A 14,650-nucleotide genomic window follows, 5' to 3' on the forward strand; every position below is an offset into this window, starting at 1 on the left:
AATGGATACTATTCGCTCGTTCCCACTAACGAGTACTCAAATGGTATTCGGTACAGCCCTAGAAACCACAGGAATATGTTGGAAAGAAAAAACTTAATTTTGTACTTTGTGCTTCAACATTATTCAATAAAATAATTTGTATGACTGGATCATAGTGTTATCTGTAAATGTAACTTTGTACAGTATGACTGGATCATAGTGTCATCTGTTAGTATAACTTTGTATGACTGGATCATAGTGTTTGTTAGGGTCCTGGTAGTTTCCGCCCTGCTCGGCCTCCTGCCCCCAGCCTGGACCCTCATTCCTGCCGGCCTGGACCCTCACTCCTGCCCCCTGGACCACCCTGGACTCTGAGCTCCTGCACTCTCAGCACCTCTGCACACTTCGCGTGTAAGAGGAATAAACACGGTGAATGAGCTTATGCCACGGCTCTGACTCCGGAACCCGCAGAGCTGTGCTTCCCTGCTGTAGCTCCTCTGCACCCACCACTTCCCCCCCCCGAGACATTTCTGCACGTTTGTCACCATGATATGTTTTGCTTCCTAGTGTGTATTGTCCTGTGTTGGTTCCGCCTCCCCTGTAGTGTCCACTCCAGTCCCTTCCTAGTCCTGGTGTTCCCTGATCTAGCCCCCTCCACTCCTTGTGCTCCTAGTCTTCTTATAGCCCCCTACTCCCCTAGTTCTAGTCCATCCAGTGTCCTCTACTTCCTCTAGCCTCTCTGCTCTGTCCCTCTGGTCTCCTCTAATCCCTCTAGCCTCTCTGCTCTGTCCCTCTACTTCCTCTAGCCTCTCTGGTCTGCCCCTCCGGTCTCCTCTAGTGCCTCTAGCCTTCTACTCCCTCTAGCCTCTCCGGTCTCCTCTAGTCCCTCTACCCTCTCTGCTCTGTCCCTCTAATCCCTCTAGCCTCTCTGGTCTCCTCTAGTCCCTCAGGTATAGAGGCACATAGAGGGACTAGAGGAGACCAGACTCCCTCTAGCCTCTCTGATCTGGCCCTGTTCCCTCCTTGTGTTCCCAGCTACCCATTTCTAGTTCCTGTTTTAGTTTAATAGAAACAGGAAATGACGTTGAACTGTCACCAGGGACTTGGGTTCGGTCCAATCACAAACAAGAAGTGTTTGTCCCACTCTTTCCAAAATGTGAAATGTTGTTTTGTGAAATGTCATTGTCTGTTGTGAAATGTTGTCTTTTGTGAAATGTTGTGTTTTGACCCTCAGGGCCACCATACAGGAGCGCATTAGAGAGATTGTTTCACCTGAAAATGTGTTTCAGATGTTTGGATAGATCGGGGGAGCGCTACAATAGTCCTCAGAAAGCTTTTTTGCATCAGGTCTCATTTCATTGGCTTATAGCCAAACAATCTGAATTTTCTATTAGCCTACAAGCCAATAGCCTACATCAGTAACCAACAACACAAAACAACAATTCCGATTTCTTTATAGGCTAGAAAACATAGCCTACCACCACATCTGTCTGTAGTCCTACAAATTAACTTAATTAAGCACTGACAGTCATGCACCTCCATCTCCTTCCAAGCAAGTTTAACATTATTATTTGGTTCTGTAATTTGCACTTTTGTATTTTACACACAATATTGATCTGCTGTGTAGCCTAACGCATTTGCTTCTTTCCCTCTGCAACTCTATGCTCATTTAACCATTCTTACACTGACCCCATCTTTGTATGCTATTATAGCATTATAGCATGATTGGCTTGAGAAAGCCACGCCTGTGCCACATCATTCAATTATTTCCCTCCTTCACTGGACACGCCTACAGGGCCTACTTTGCGCAAGCAAATTCATAACATTTGACAATTATGCCTATTACATTTCACAACTGACCAATCTCTAGTAAGCATTTGTTAAATTGCCGATCCGTTGTAGGCAACAGTAGTATCAACCCACTCTGAAAATCCCTTTTGCTTCTTAAACAATGAATATAGGCAAGTGCAATAGACACAAAACTTAAGATTGAAAATATTCACATTCCTCTTTTAATGAACAAAATAATGTACTTTATTATATAGGCTATGTTAATAAGGTAAAATAAAATGTGCAATATTTAGAAACATTTAGAATTTATTACAGCACCAGGGATATGTTTTTTATTTTATTTTTACAAACAACAGGTTTGAGCAATTTTCTTTGCTTAGTCCAGTTGTAATCCTGTAAGTATTACATATGCATGTATACATATCTGACATGTACATTTTGAAGCCACAATTAAAAGCAATCCTTAAGTTCAAAGTCTTTGTAGTTTTGCTATTTCTGCCTTCAGTGTATTTATTATCTGTAAACTATTCTGGTCTACTGTGAGGAACAGGGGTTATCATCAACTTCTTCCATTAACAAGTTCTGGGTGCAAAGCCCTCAGGATGCATTGATTCCTTGTAAGGTCTGCCGGCAGCTCATTGTTCTGTAAAGAAATACAACAACACCAATCATTACTTTATAATCCAAATGAATAACCACACTCAGAGGTCCTACCTTGTCGGGTAATGTGGGATCTGCGTAGGCCTCGAGCAGATGCAAAACACTTTTGTGATTCCCACCCATGGCTGCAGCGTGGAGGGCAGTGGAGCCATTCTGCAAAACACAATATTCATAAATTGTATTTATCAAACATTTCCACACTATTATGACTGTCCAGGGGGAAACAACTAATCACCTTAGTCATACCTTGAGAAGGCCTAATGAAGGGGCAAACTTGAGAAGCTCCACAATGACATTGTTGTGCCCTTTGAATGCTGCTTTGAATAAAGCAGTTGACCCGTCCTACGAGGGGGTATAAGGAAATATGATCATGATAATGATCATCTGCAGTACATAATTATACAGTCTATAGAGGACTTTCCTGTACTCTAGAGGATGACATACCTTTCTGTCAGCATCCCGATCTGCACCACGCAGCAGAAGAACCTTTACTACTTCACTATGTCCCATCTGGGCTGCCATCCACACAGGGGCTGTGCCATCCTGAGGATTCAAGTGGAGAGAAAAGAACATGAGACAGAGGAAGAGAGTAAATGACAATGAAAGGAAAATTAAATGGTGGACAGGGAGCAACATTTTGGATTATGCCTTTCACAATAATTTCATTCACATTTTTACATTTATATTTTAGTTACAGTGTGGAAGCTATTGGTGAGGAACCTTACCTCTCTGGGATGGTTAACTTTGGCCCCAGAAGACAGCAGTTGACGAATCACAGTCACATGACCTCCTTGTGAAGCAAGGAAAAGTGGGGTGGCACCATCCTGAAACACAATGTGTCTGTCACACACAGGGAAATGCATGCATTGCTTGTCATGTGTAGTAGACTCGCACAGCCAGACCTTTCTCCACACTTTGTTTCACGCTGTACCAGCGCTGGATAAGGGTCTGGCTGCACCTAATCATTATTCTGAGATAGGGGGACAACTTTCTTTAAACCAATCACAATTGTCTTGGGCAGTGCCCTTACAAAATAGTGTCAGGAGATTCAATCTGCTGACACAAGGAAGGCCAGACTGATCTGTGGAGAGAAACAGAATGTGAGCTTGCAAGATCAGGTTAGTCTCACAAGGCTAGCAGCCACTCCCCTTGCTTTAGTTCATTTAGGAGCTATCTTAAAGGGGAAGTTCAACATTTTGGACATAGAATTTAATTTACGACTTGGGTTTAGGGTTAGGCCACTATGCCACTATGTTGTTGTGTAGACCATTTTCATCTTATTCCATGCTGTGTTTCTTGTCGGCATACAGATTTTGCTAATGCTAGCTCAGCGCAATCTCTCCTTTCGTCTAAACTCCTGGTAATGGCTGTGCTTTCTTGCAGAAGTATGGTCGTGTGGGACCAGGTCAGGCTGGACCAGGGCAAAGGGTTTTTTACAACTCATTCTTTTCATAAGTCTAACCACCAGAACAACACCTCAGCCTTAACTGAAAGCAACCCCACCTTTTATGGCCACTTTATGACACTCAGTTAAAGATGGGTTCAGGAAAACCTAAATTAGGGTGGAAGTTCATGCAAATGCTTACTTACACTTTGGGAGTGGCTATAACTACAGTACAGTCATCTAACATCGGTAGTTACTAGTGCTACTACTAGCAGCAAGAAGAACTCCGCTTTTCATAAACCATGTGTATGGGTGTCTTGCTGTAGTATAATGTAGTTTACTTGCTATAGTAGTTTGGGTATTATCCTACCTTTGTTGATTGTTTCATCTTCATCCCCCAGATGGCTGACCACACATACAGTTCACTCATACATACAGTTCACTCATACATACAGTTCACTCATACATACAGGGTACAGTTCACTCATACATACAGTACTGTACACGTTCAACCTCTTCAGGATAGGTCAACGATGTTTAATCACCATTTGAGTGCTTGCATCTTCAACTATAAAAGAGACTGTGTGTGCTTGCTAAAGGCAGTCACAATATTTAGGTTATAAAACTTGTGAGACCATCTCGCAAGTTCACTTTCAGTTTCTCTCTGCAGATCAGTCTGGATTTCCAGCTTTCTCTCCGAGTGTGTTTTGACCGGGCCAATCAGGGTCTGTTCTGACTGCTGTTGCTAGATCATTGTTGTAAAAAAGTTGCACTGGAATTTTGTGGCCAAATCTTTTCTTTCAAATGCCAGTTTGTCCCCTATTTTGGATGGGATTTCTTAGCTGTTAACACCCTATAGGGAGACAAATTTCAGACTCATTGGAGCGATCAGACTGGCAACCCAAATCCAATTTTTAGCATATCCAGATTGGAACCAGATTACTTTTATCAAGTCTGAACAGCTAAAAACCACGAGATCCGCAGCTTCATTTAACATTTTCAAGGGGCACCTGAAAACACATCTGTTGAGGAAGGTGTTTGATTATTACTAAGCCAGTCTGTCATGTTGTTGTGTCTGCTTCTCTTTTTTGTATTATTGTACTGCTGTGCAATTCTTGTACAAGGGCTGTTGTGACAGGGTATTTATTTTATTGTTTTGTGATTTTGTGATACTTTTAGTGGACTTTGTTCTTATGTGAAGCACTCTGTGGATTCGTGCTGGGAGGGGTGCTATACAAATGAAGTTTTACTTACTTACTAAAAACCACATGGAAACTGATTTTTGCGAACCAAATTAAAGTCACAATCACTTGGGTCAGTCTGGACACTGCCGTACATTGAGGAAGTTATTTGAATAGACTACAGTTTATAAGCACATCGGTTACCATTGAAAGAAGGGTGGCAGCCACTCGAGACATTTCAAATGAAAATTTAACTTATCTTATTGAAGATGAGGTGTCATTTCAACTAAATTATCTATTTTGCATAATGTCCTGCCTCCTGTAGGCGTATGCTCTACCCAGGCTCCACCCCACACCTAAACCAACCCAGGATGTGTGAACACGTGTGACACAATCTCTTGTTGTGTGCTAGGCCCACAATGTTATGTTTGACAAACATAACACAACACAGGTACCACAGCAGCCCATGCAGATAGGCTGACGATGTTTGAATACAAAACTCCAATCTGATCACTTGCAAATAACAGTGTGGACAGTCGGTCCTAAAGATCATATTTGAGAAACAAATCAGATTTGCCTGCAGTCTGAACGGGGTCTTCCATTTTATGAGAAGAAACTTTTAGTAGATTTAGCCAAATTTTCAACCTGCAGAAAAATCGATCATGGGAGACAGTATGGGTTTGTGAGGCAAATGTGTTCCCCATGAGGAAAGACATAAGTGTACCAAGTTTCATACACATTGTCAAATGGTGTGGAAATGCCAGTATTGTGTACTAAATTGCTTATTATAACACCTACTAGGGTCGAATCATGGTGACTCTTTGTGGCCTGGTTATGGTCTCATGGTCTGTAGTTTGGACCTGGTGATTTATAGCATGTTTGGTTCAGGACTTCCAAACTTATTCAAGCATCTCCAGGAAAATGAAGAATAATGACAAGAACAATACAGCGTAGGAGCCCTAACTATGGTACTCACGTGAAGCTGGTCATTAACATTGGCTCCATTCTTAAGCAGGGTCTCCACCACCTGGGAGTGGCCATACTGACAGGCAACAGAGAGGGCTGTACCTCCATCCTGTCAAAGCATGATAACACAGATAACACACATGATAACACACATGATAACTCTTTTGTGGGTGAGAGAAAATCATTGTGAGAGCTGGACATGAATTCAATATGGCTGTTCAGGCCAACAGAGCTTTGGGTTTGTGGATATAAACAATATGTAGTCTCGGCCGACTAACAGAACTGACAATACCCCCAGCATTGACCTGCGCCCACGTTTAATGCACCAGTATACTCACAGCTTACCACAAGTGCGTACCACAAGTGCGGAATGGGCTTTTTTGATAGCTAGTATCCGTGTTCAGTGGTAACGTAGTAACCGTTGCACTGCACAGTAGTGAATATCATGGGGAAAATACAAATTGACACCTTGCAGTCATCTGATTAGTCAAATTCCCATGAAGAAGAAAAATGTTCCTCATGAAATTCACTCCCCTTCATACCAGATAGTCCCACAGCTGTGACTATACACACTCTAACATAACATTTAATTTCAGATGGTGGCAGATGTAAAACTGTCATATGAGTGTTGAATACAAACTTGAACAGATATGATTGTAGGCTAGTATGTCATGGAAAACAGCATATGACACAGCTGGTACACTAGCCATATTTTGTGGATCAGCATATCCTGTCAGCCCATGATTATATCCTGTCTCCTCATGATTATATCCTGTCTCCTCATGATTGTATTTGTCTCCCCATGTGTATATTCTCTCTCTCTCTCTCTCTCTCTCTCTCTCTCTCTCTCTCTCTCTCTCTCTCTCTCTCTCTCTCTCTCTCTCTCTAAAACAGTGACAGGGCATACCTGTGTCTGGAACTCAGTTGAGGCGCCAAACTCAAGCAGGAGCTTCACAATATTGGTGTGTCCTTGCTGAGAAGCAAAGAAGAGGGCAGTGGATCCTGTCTGTAGAAACACAGGCCGTGGCTATAAAGCGTGACTTGTATAAGGATGTTCTCTGAATACATGCAGATTGTAGCACACCTTTCTCTGCAGGCTGATGTCTGCTCCCTGCATGATCAGCTCCCTGGCACACTCGTAGTGGGAGCTGAAGGATGCCACCATCAGCGCTGTGGTGCCACACTTAAGAGAGCAAAAGGCATAACAGTTCATTCAAAGTTATGCAAATGAGAGCTACAGTACATTACAGGTTCTCATGCCAATTCTAGCCCCTCTGCACTGATCAGCTTAGCAAGGTCTTAATGAGTATCTAATTAGTAGAATGAGGTGTAATAAACTGGACTTTGAGGTGTGTTGTCTGATGTTCTCTGCTCTCACTTTGCCGTAATGACGCAATGACTCAAGTTGAGGGACACTTCATCGCTCATCAGAGAGAACTTGAAATAACATTTCAAGTGTTTGTTGTTTTTTTGTACAAAGGCATGAAACAAACACACCGACTCAACAAATAATAAATGAAACTTTATACAGTATGATTTCACTCAAAGCACATTAGAGCATAGATAGAGCATTGTGTCGATCCAAAACCAACTGCTAAATGCAAAAAAAAAGACATACATAGTCCTCTGTAGGAGCAGTGAAAACAAGCGCCAGGGGAATGCTTTATGTCCAAGTCATGCCAAACATGTAAAAACATTCAGATTGCGATACATTTCCCAGAAGAACATACTGAGACTGGTAAGATTACAGTATACCCTGTGTTTCCCGTCTCGGAAAAGCACATGTATCATAGTTTTTCAACACGTTTACATATGCCCCATTGACCTCCATTGTAGCCCAGTGAGAGCCTGCATTAAAAACTGCAGCTTGCTCAACACTGGAACAATCATTGAAATGATAGTCTCTATGTTTCAGGTTCATGGTAGACAGACCAGAAATAGGGCTAAGGCCCAATCCCAATACCCCCCCTTAGCCCTAGCCCTTAGTTTTGGAGTGCCCTCAACTGGCTAGTGGCCCTTCAGAACAGAGCCACGGGGTAGGCCTAATGGTTGAAATCTTTACCTAAGAAATGGGACACCACTCGCTACGTCTTCAATCGGAATTTTATTAGTTGCCTGATTTTCATTCATTTGAGTCTCTGGGATGTTACAGTATGATTACTATTGTTATAGTGACAAATCTGACCAAATTTCAGGACAGAACAAGACAGATTAATCAATTGTACAGCCAGGAAGCATGTTTACACATCGCTGTTAACGTTAGTCCTGCCCATAGAAATGCACTGATATCAGATGAGCAGAGAGAAGTGCAGAAAAAATGCTCTGGATTATTTTTCGGACTTTATGAACGAGACATGGAATCAACTGTCACTCAAAAATAGTTGTTTACACAAAGTTTTATTGATTAGATTAGATTAAACATTGCACCGTAGCCTACTGGAACATCAAAATGCTGTTAAATTAAGCTAACAATGAAATGCAGTTGACATTGTGAATTGCGATTTTTTCTGAAATGCGTGTCATAACAATCCAATGACATGTTCCTTTGCATCTACTTAAACTAAGCTATTCCACAGATTTTATAATTTTTGAATGTGTATTTGCGAAGATATTGGGCTTGTTTCCCATGTTTTTTCACGGCACCGGCAGCTATGTTTCATATCACTGCCTCGGTTTGCAAAGCATAGTGTGAGTTTTCATCTACCCCTCGGTTTCAAGTCAGCATCTGAAAACCCTCGATATGCCCCCTAGCCCTAGAGGCTAAAAGGAATGGGGCAAGGGCTAGGGCTAAGGGGGGGTATTGGGATTGGGCCTTAAAGTCGCACTGAAATGAAAAAAGCATTCTGTCCCATTTTGGTTCACATAATTGGTCATAGTGTTCACCTATTCAACGATGTATGCCAAAAAAAAAATCAAAATTCTACTTTTGTTGTGATCTTATATCAAAGTTTTTTCTTATATCAAAATGTCTTACTTCCTGGAAAATGGTAGGTCACGTGCAATGACGACAACAGGTACCTTAGATTTTAGGCCAATAATCTCACGACATCCACCCATCAATCAACGCTATCCTTCTATCGAATCTGTCTAAAGTTCTTAAAACCTGTCCACTTGTCAATGTTCCAATCAAAACATATGTCCCACCCTCATAGCTTGTTTGAGGCTAAAGGAGATCCTAATGAACCACACCAACCACTAAAACTCGACAGGTACATACACATGCACACAGGAGTCTCTCTCACTCTCTCTTTCACCTACCACAGGTGGTTAATGGGTAAAACATGCAGCTGAGTCACCAGGGCATGCAGTGTCCCTACACTGTCTCTGCAGTCGACATCCACGCGCCCACTGTTGAGCAGCAGCTGAAGCAAGGCCAGGTTCCCCTTACGAGCTGCCCAGAACCCAGCATTAGCCAAGGGTGTCTCCTTCTGTTGGACGAACACAAACATCACCAGTCTCAGATTACATTTCCCTTACCCAAGCAAAATATAAGCCTACCGTCTCCGAATGCAGTGCAATATTATGGACACACACACACCTTTTTAATTATTTATTAGCACCATGTCTTGCATTAAGCCAAGCTACCCGTGATGATTTGGATAGATAGATAGATAGATAGATAGATAGATAGATAGATAGATAGATAGATAGATAGATAGATAGATAGATAGATAGATAGATAGGCAGGCAGACAGACAGACAGACATACGACATTTATTTATCCCCTAAGGGAAAGTCCTTAATATAATAAATACTGTACCCTTCTCCTAGGTAGGCTACATCAAAAAAAAGCATCATGAGCATTTGCCTAACCACCTTGCACCACCGCGCACACACACATACACACACACATCAGAAGAACTAATGCTTATAAGGCCACAATAAAGAACACGTAGCCTACCAGCGGGCGTTAGGCCACGGCGCTCTGTGAGGACCATACTTGGTACAGTATGAGGCTACCTCTATGGCGAGGACCAGCTGGGTTAAAGTGACTCATTTCTACAGCTTTATTGCGCACCCCTAGCGACCCAATACCTATTCATCGAGAATTCTTCTTGTATATCCCCCCAAATACTTGAATATAAAATAACGATAGGTCTATAGCCTAGATTGACCTGGTAACGGTTCTAACGTTAGACTATTTGCTCTGGGCTATTTTCAGCGTGAGGGTGCGCAGTGCTGAGAAAGATACAGCGATTACCTTGAATGACATCCTGCAGACTCATTCGTGACTCATCTTCTTGCGTGGTGTAACGGTGCACAAACTTGGTCTGACAGACGGCCTATTGTAGCCTATAGCCTAATAACCGTAGGCTATTTCTCACGTCTGCAATGTTTAGCGCAGCTGTTTGGGTGTCGGTGCTCTCCGCTCCGCCTGAATTACATGAACATGAAGCCTAGGCTACACGAATCGCTGCAGTGCCGCTGCACGCCAGGGCAGAGTTTCGGCTCTGTTCGTGTTCAAAGAATCCACTAACTCGATTCATTTCGACCGAGACGGTTCAGAATCGATCTCATAGAAGCGGCTAAAGCCTGTGCTTTGACGTTTTCTGACATGCATAGGCTACCGCAGTGAGACAGTTTCATGATGCATGGAGTTTAAAGTAGCCTACAGTTTAAAGTCAGGGAGGCCTACTTGCATTGCAGTTTTTTGTTTGTTTGTTTGGCTGTTTTTTGTGTGTGTGTTGTTGTTGTTGTTTGTTTGCTTTTACAGGCGATGCTCGTTATGCCCAGTAAGACTGTAATTTACAGGATTCTAGAGGTGGGCAGTCTGGAGCTATATTTATAGTCTTACTTTAAATTGTCACATGGGTCTCAGCCTTGCAGAGCCTTACTTGTTGATGATGGAGATTCAGACAGGGAGCACGCCCTCATTCAAAGACCATAAAAGAACACCTGATGGGCTAGAGTTAGTGTGACCTCAGCTTCAGAACATGTGGCCAAAACAGCAAAGCATTCCAGAAGGTGAGAATGTTATTCAATGATTTTTCATTTTCTATTAGAATAAGATTGTATAGCAGTATTACCTGCCACCAGTTACTTACCATGATAAATGGCTAAAGATATACTGGTTGTGTTTCCTTTCAGTCCAATGGGCCTGGTGTACAGTGAGGGCAGCGCTGCTCTCTCTCCTCTTGTGTGGTCCACTCCAAGTGGTGTCAGAATCTGATGAGGAGGTGGCATCAGAGTGGAACATTTGGAAGACCAGCTTCAGAGTGTCCTACGACTCAGAGGTTGTACCAAATCCTCTACTGTACATATCCTTACAGAATCACTCTCTACTTTAAACACCCCAAAATATGTACACTTACACGTGTTTCTTTGTTCCTCCTCACAATCATCTGGACAGCATGATGACGTTGAGAGAAAGGTCATTTGGCAGGATAACATGAGAGTGATTAAGGAGAACAATTATGCTTTCCTTGGAAGGAGAAGAATGTTCACCATGGCCATGAACAAATATGGAGACTTGGTATAATTGTTTTCTTCTGTTCTTATCATTTCTTGAGAAGATTTCTCTGTGTATGAGAAGCTTATTCATATTAAAGGGGAAATCAACGGGTTTAGATTTTTAAACTTGCACGTCTCCACTATTATACATCATGACAGATTATTTTCTAGAACCTCGTTAGATAGGCTACATTAGCACTTTTGTGTTACATTCTCGATGTCTGCTGGGTCCCATTCATTTGGTTACATTAGTCACTTTTTTGAAAAACAACAAATTAAGCTGAGTGGTTTGCAGAAATAGATAACATGCATGGACTTAATCCAACATTTTTCAAGCGGATTTAGGATGCACTTTGAAAATGAATGGGACCCTACACAGGTCAAAAAAGCTAACAAAAACTAAAATGTATCTAATTCCACAGTGAATGCTTTGACAAACAGTCTGCCATGATGTATAATAGTGGGAGAAGGTATGACATTTAAAAAAAATACAGAATTCTCTGGTATAATCTAATTCACATTAAGAACATTTGTTTTCTGCCCATATCTAGACAAGACAAGAGTACCATCTTTTGCAAGGTGCGGTGATCAATGGCAGTCTCAGGAAAGGGAGGACTATGTCGGCTAGCAGGCTCCGTAACAGCGCTAGGGGAATACGGGCTGCTTCTGTTGACTACAGAGACATGGGCTTTGTCACTGAGGTCAAAGACCAGGTGAGGTTTCCATCAGCTAGAACATTAATTCTGGAGGATGAATCATTTTGACTGCTATACACACTGTTGATATTCTCTCTAAGGGCTACTGTGGCTCCTGCTGGGCCTTTAGCACTACGGGGGCCATCGAGGGACAGATGTACAAGATGACTGGTCAGCTCAGGTCCCTGAGTGAGCAGAACCTGGTGGATTGCTCCAAGCCTTACGGCACCTATGGTTGTAGTGGAGCCTGGATGGCCAACGCCTACGATTATGTGATCAACTACGGCCTGCAATCAACCAGCACATATCCATACACATCAGTGGTAAGAGCCTGCATCACACTCCACCTTCAGTGTTCACCAGCCATAAAACAAGAGTGTTCAAAAAGGTAACTGAGCTAACTATTTTTTCTATCTCCAGGACACCCAGCCATGCTTCTATGACAGCCGCCTGTCGGTTGCCCATATCAGTGATTATAGGTTCATACCTAGGGGAAACGAGCAGGCCCTGGCTGATGCCTTGGTGACCATCGGTCCGATCACAGTTGCTGTGGATGCATATCATGCAAGCTTCCTGTTCTACAGTTCAGGTTCTCATTCTCACATTGAACATAGCAGACATACAGTATCTCTATAGTTTGTTAATATTTTATTCAATTTAAATTAGTCTAAAACCATCTCTGTGTTTGTTGAACAGGAATATATGAGGAGCCAAACTGTGACCCCAACAGCTTAAGCCACGCAGTACTGCTGGTTGGCTATGGCTCTGAGGGAGGACAGGACTATTGGGTCATAAAGAACAGGTGTGCAATCCAAAGCATGGGCTCACAATTTCTGTTTTTCAATATCCTGACTCTATGTTTGAATGTAAACATAGAGCATTGATTACTTTGTATGTGACTGTTCAGCTTTGTTTTGTTTTTGCATAACCTTCTCTATGTGTAAGGTCCCATGTATGTACATCTAAATGTTTTTCTTTTCTGTCTAGCTGGGGTGCTGGATGGGGAGAGGGTGGCTTCATGCGCATGATCCGGGATGGCACCAACACTTGTGGCATCGCAAGTTATGCCTTATATCCACTTATATGAACATGATGTGATCAACTATTACTTTGTCTGTCTTCCTTATTGTCTTCTTCATTCTCTAACTGTTGTAATGTATGTAGTTCTCATGTCAACCTGCAATGATATCAAACAACCTGTTGGAGGAGACAAAACCATTGAAGGCAACACAAACCTGGAATCAGCTGGATTTTCTCTCTATTTTATTGTTAGTATGTTACGTGTAATTGTTCACACAAGTTGTTGTTGTTCATGTGCTTTCATCTGGGCATCTTCAAAATTAATACTTTATTCATGGCAACATTGTTAACATGCTCTCAATATCATGTTTGAAATAAATGTCAGGTACATCTCCACACTATGCTTTGAGAATACAAAGATGTCATCTTTTCATTCGTTGCATTCATACTAGTGCAAAGTGCCCATTGAAAATACGCTTGTCATAGTTAAAAATACCCTTGTCATAGTTAAAAATACCCTTGTCATAGTTAAAAATACCCTTGTCGTAGTTGAAAGTTGAAAATACCCTTGCTATAGTTGAAAATACCCTTGCTATAGTTGAAAATACCCTTACCATAGTTGAAAATACCCTTGCCATAGTTGAAAATACCCTTGCCATAGTTAAAAAATACCCTTGTCATAGTTGAAAATACCCTTGCCATAGTTAAAAATACCCTTGTCATAGTTAAAAATACCCTTGCCATAGTTGCGTCCCCCTTCTATTACAATTCTTCGTCGTTTGGGTGAGTTTGTACATCCTCCCCCCCCCAGGCTCGGGGCCAAGGGGCTATCCTTTTACCATGCCGAGCCTGGGTGATGGGGTCACCCGGGCTATATATCCGGGCACACCTCCAGAATTTCGCGGCAGAAAATACATTTTTTAGAAGCTGCATTATCGGTGCCCCGTCCGCCGCCATTACATGGATATAGTACTTGGCTCGCGCTGGATTTTAAATTTCTTCTACAGCCCTCCAAATTACACCAAAGTTATCTTGGTGAGTCAAACGTCTTATAATAGGCCATAAATAAGGTCCAGGTTGTTGAAAAAGAGCCTTCTCCTTTAACTTTCAAATAAAGTTAAAGTTCCCCGGTTGAAGGTTGACAATTTTGCTTTCGATTAAGATGAGGGGGTTCCCCTGTCCCCGTCTCCTGCACCCATAGGCCTACATGGTAAGAGCTTTTTCTGAAGCCAAATCCAGGATGGCTATAGGTTCTGTTTGCAGCAACACCGTCAAATGTCAGCTGTTATTTGAGGGAAAATACATGCATTACAGTTGCCAGCTACTTTTTACAGCACCACTGCCAGAGAAGTTAGAATTCCCAGTAGTGCTTGCATCTGTGATACTGCAGCACTGCCACAGGTAACAGTAAGATGTATGACACACCCCATTGTCTCCTTTACAGTAAGGTTGGTTGGCCATCCCTGGCAGCTCGGCGAGACTATCATTGGCTCTTGTTCATTTTCAAGGCGTTGACCGGCAAA

At 42.3% G+C, this 14,650-nt stretch overlaps 2 protein-coding genes across 2 annotated transcripts; one reads left to right on the forward strand and one right to left on the reverse strand.

The window, feature by feature from the left end:
- Positions 1-2,329: 2,329 nt before the first annotated feature.
- ankrd29 (ankyrin repeat domain 29) lies at positions 2,330-10,448 on the reverse strand (the record flags this gene model as incomplete). Its single annotated transcript, XM_084436144.1, has 11 exons — positions 2,330-2,413; positions 2,485-2,583; positions 2,677-2,772; positions 2,875-2,973; positions 3,156-3,254; positions 5,972-6,070; positions 6,869-6,967; positions 7,046-7,144; positions 9,279-9,389; positions 10,163-10,175; positions 10,393-10,448. 11 exons carry the CDS (start codon positions 10,446-10,448, stop codon positions 2,330-2,332), a joined length of 954 nt encoding a protein of 317 aa, XP_084292270.1.
- Positions 10,449-11,407: 959 nt separating this feature from the next.
- cts12 (cathepsin 12) lies at positions 11,408-13,194 on the forward strand (the record flags this gene model as incomplete). Its single annotated transcript, XM_084461664.1, has 6 exons — positions 11,408-11,434; positions 11,964-12,125; positions 12,209-12,430; positions 12,528-12,696; positions 12,804-12,909; positions 13,095-13,194. 6 exons carry the CDS (start codon positions 11,408-11,410, stop codon positions 13,192-13,194), a joined length of 786 nt encoding a protein of 261 aa, XP_084317790.1.
- Between the last annotated feature and the right edge of the window lie 1,456 nt (positions 13,195-14,650).

The sequence above is a fragment of the Borostomias antarcticus genome (genome assembly GCF_949987555.1).
Source record: "Borostomias antarcticus genome assembly, chromosome: 3".
NCBI classification, from domain to species: domain Eukaryota; kingdom Metazoa; phylum Chordata; class Actinopteri; order Stomiiformes; family Stomiidae; genus Borostomias; species Borostomias antarcticus.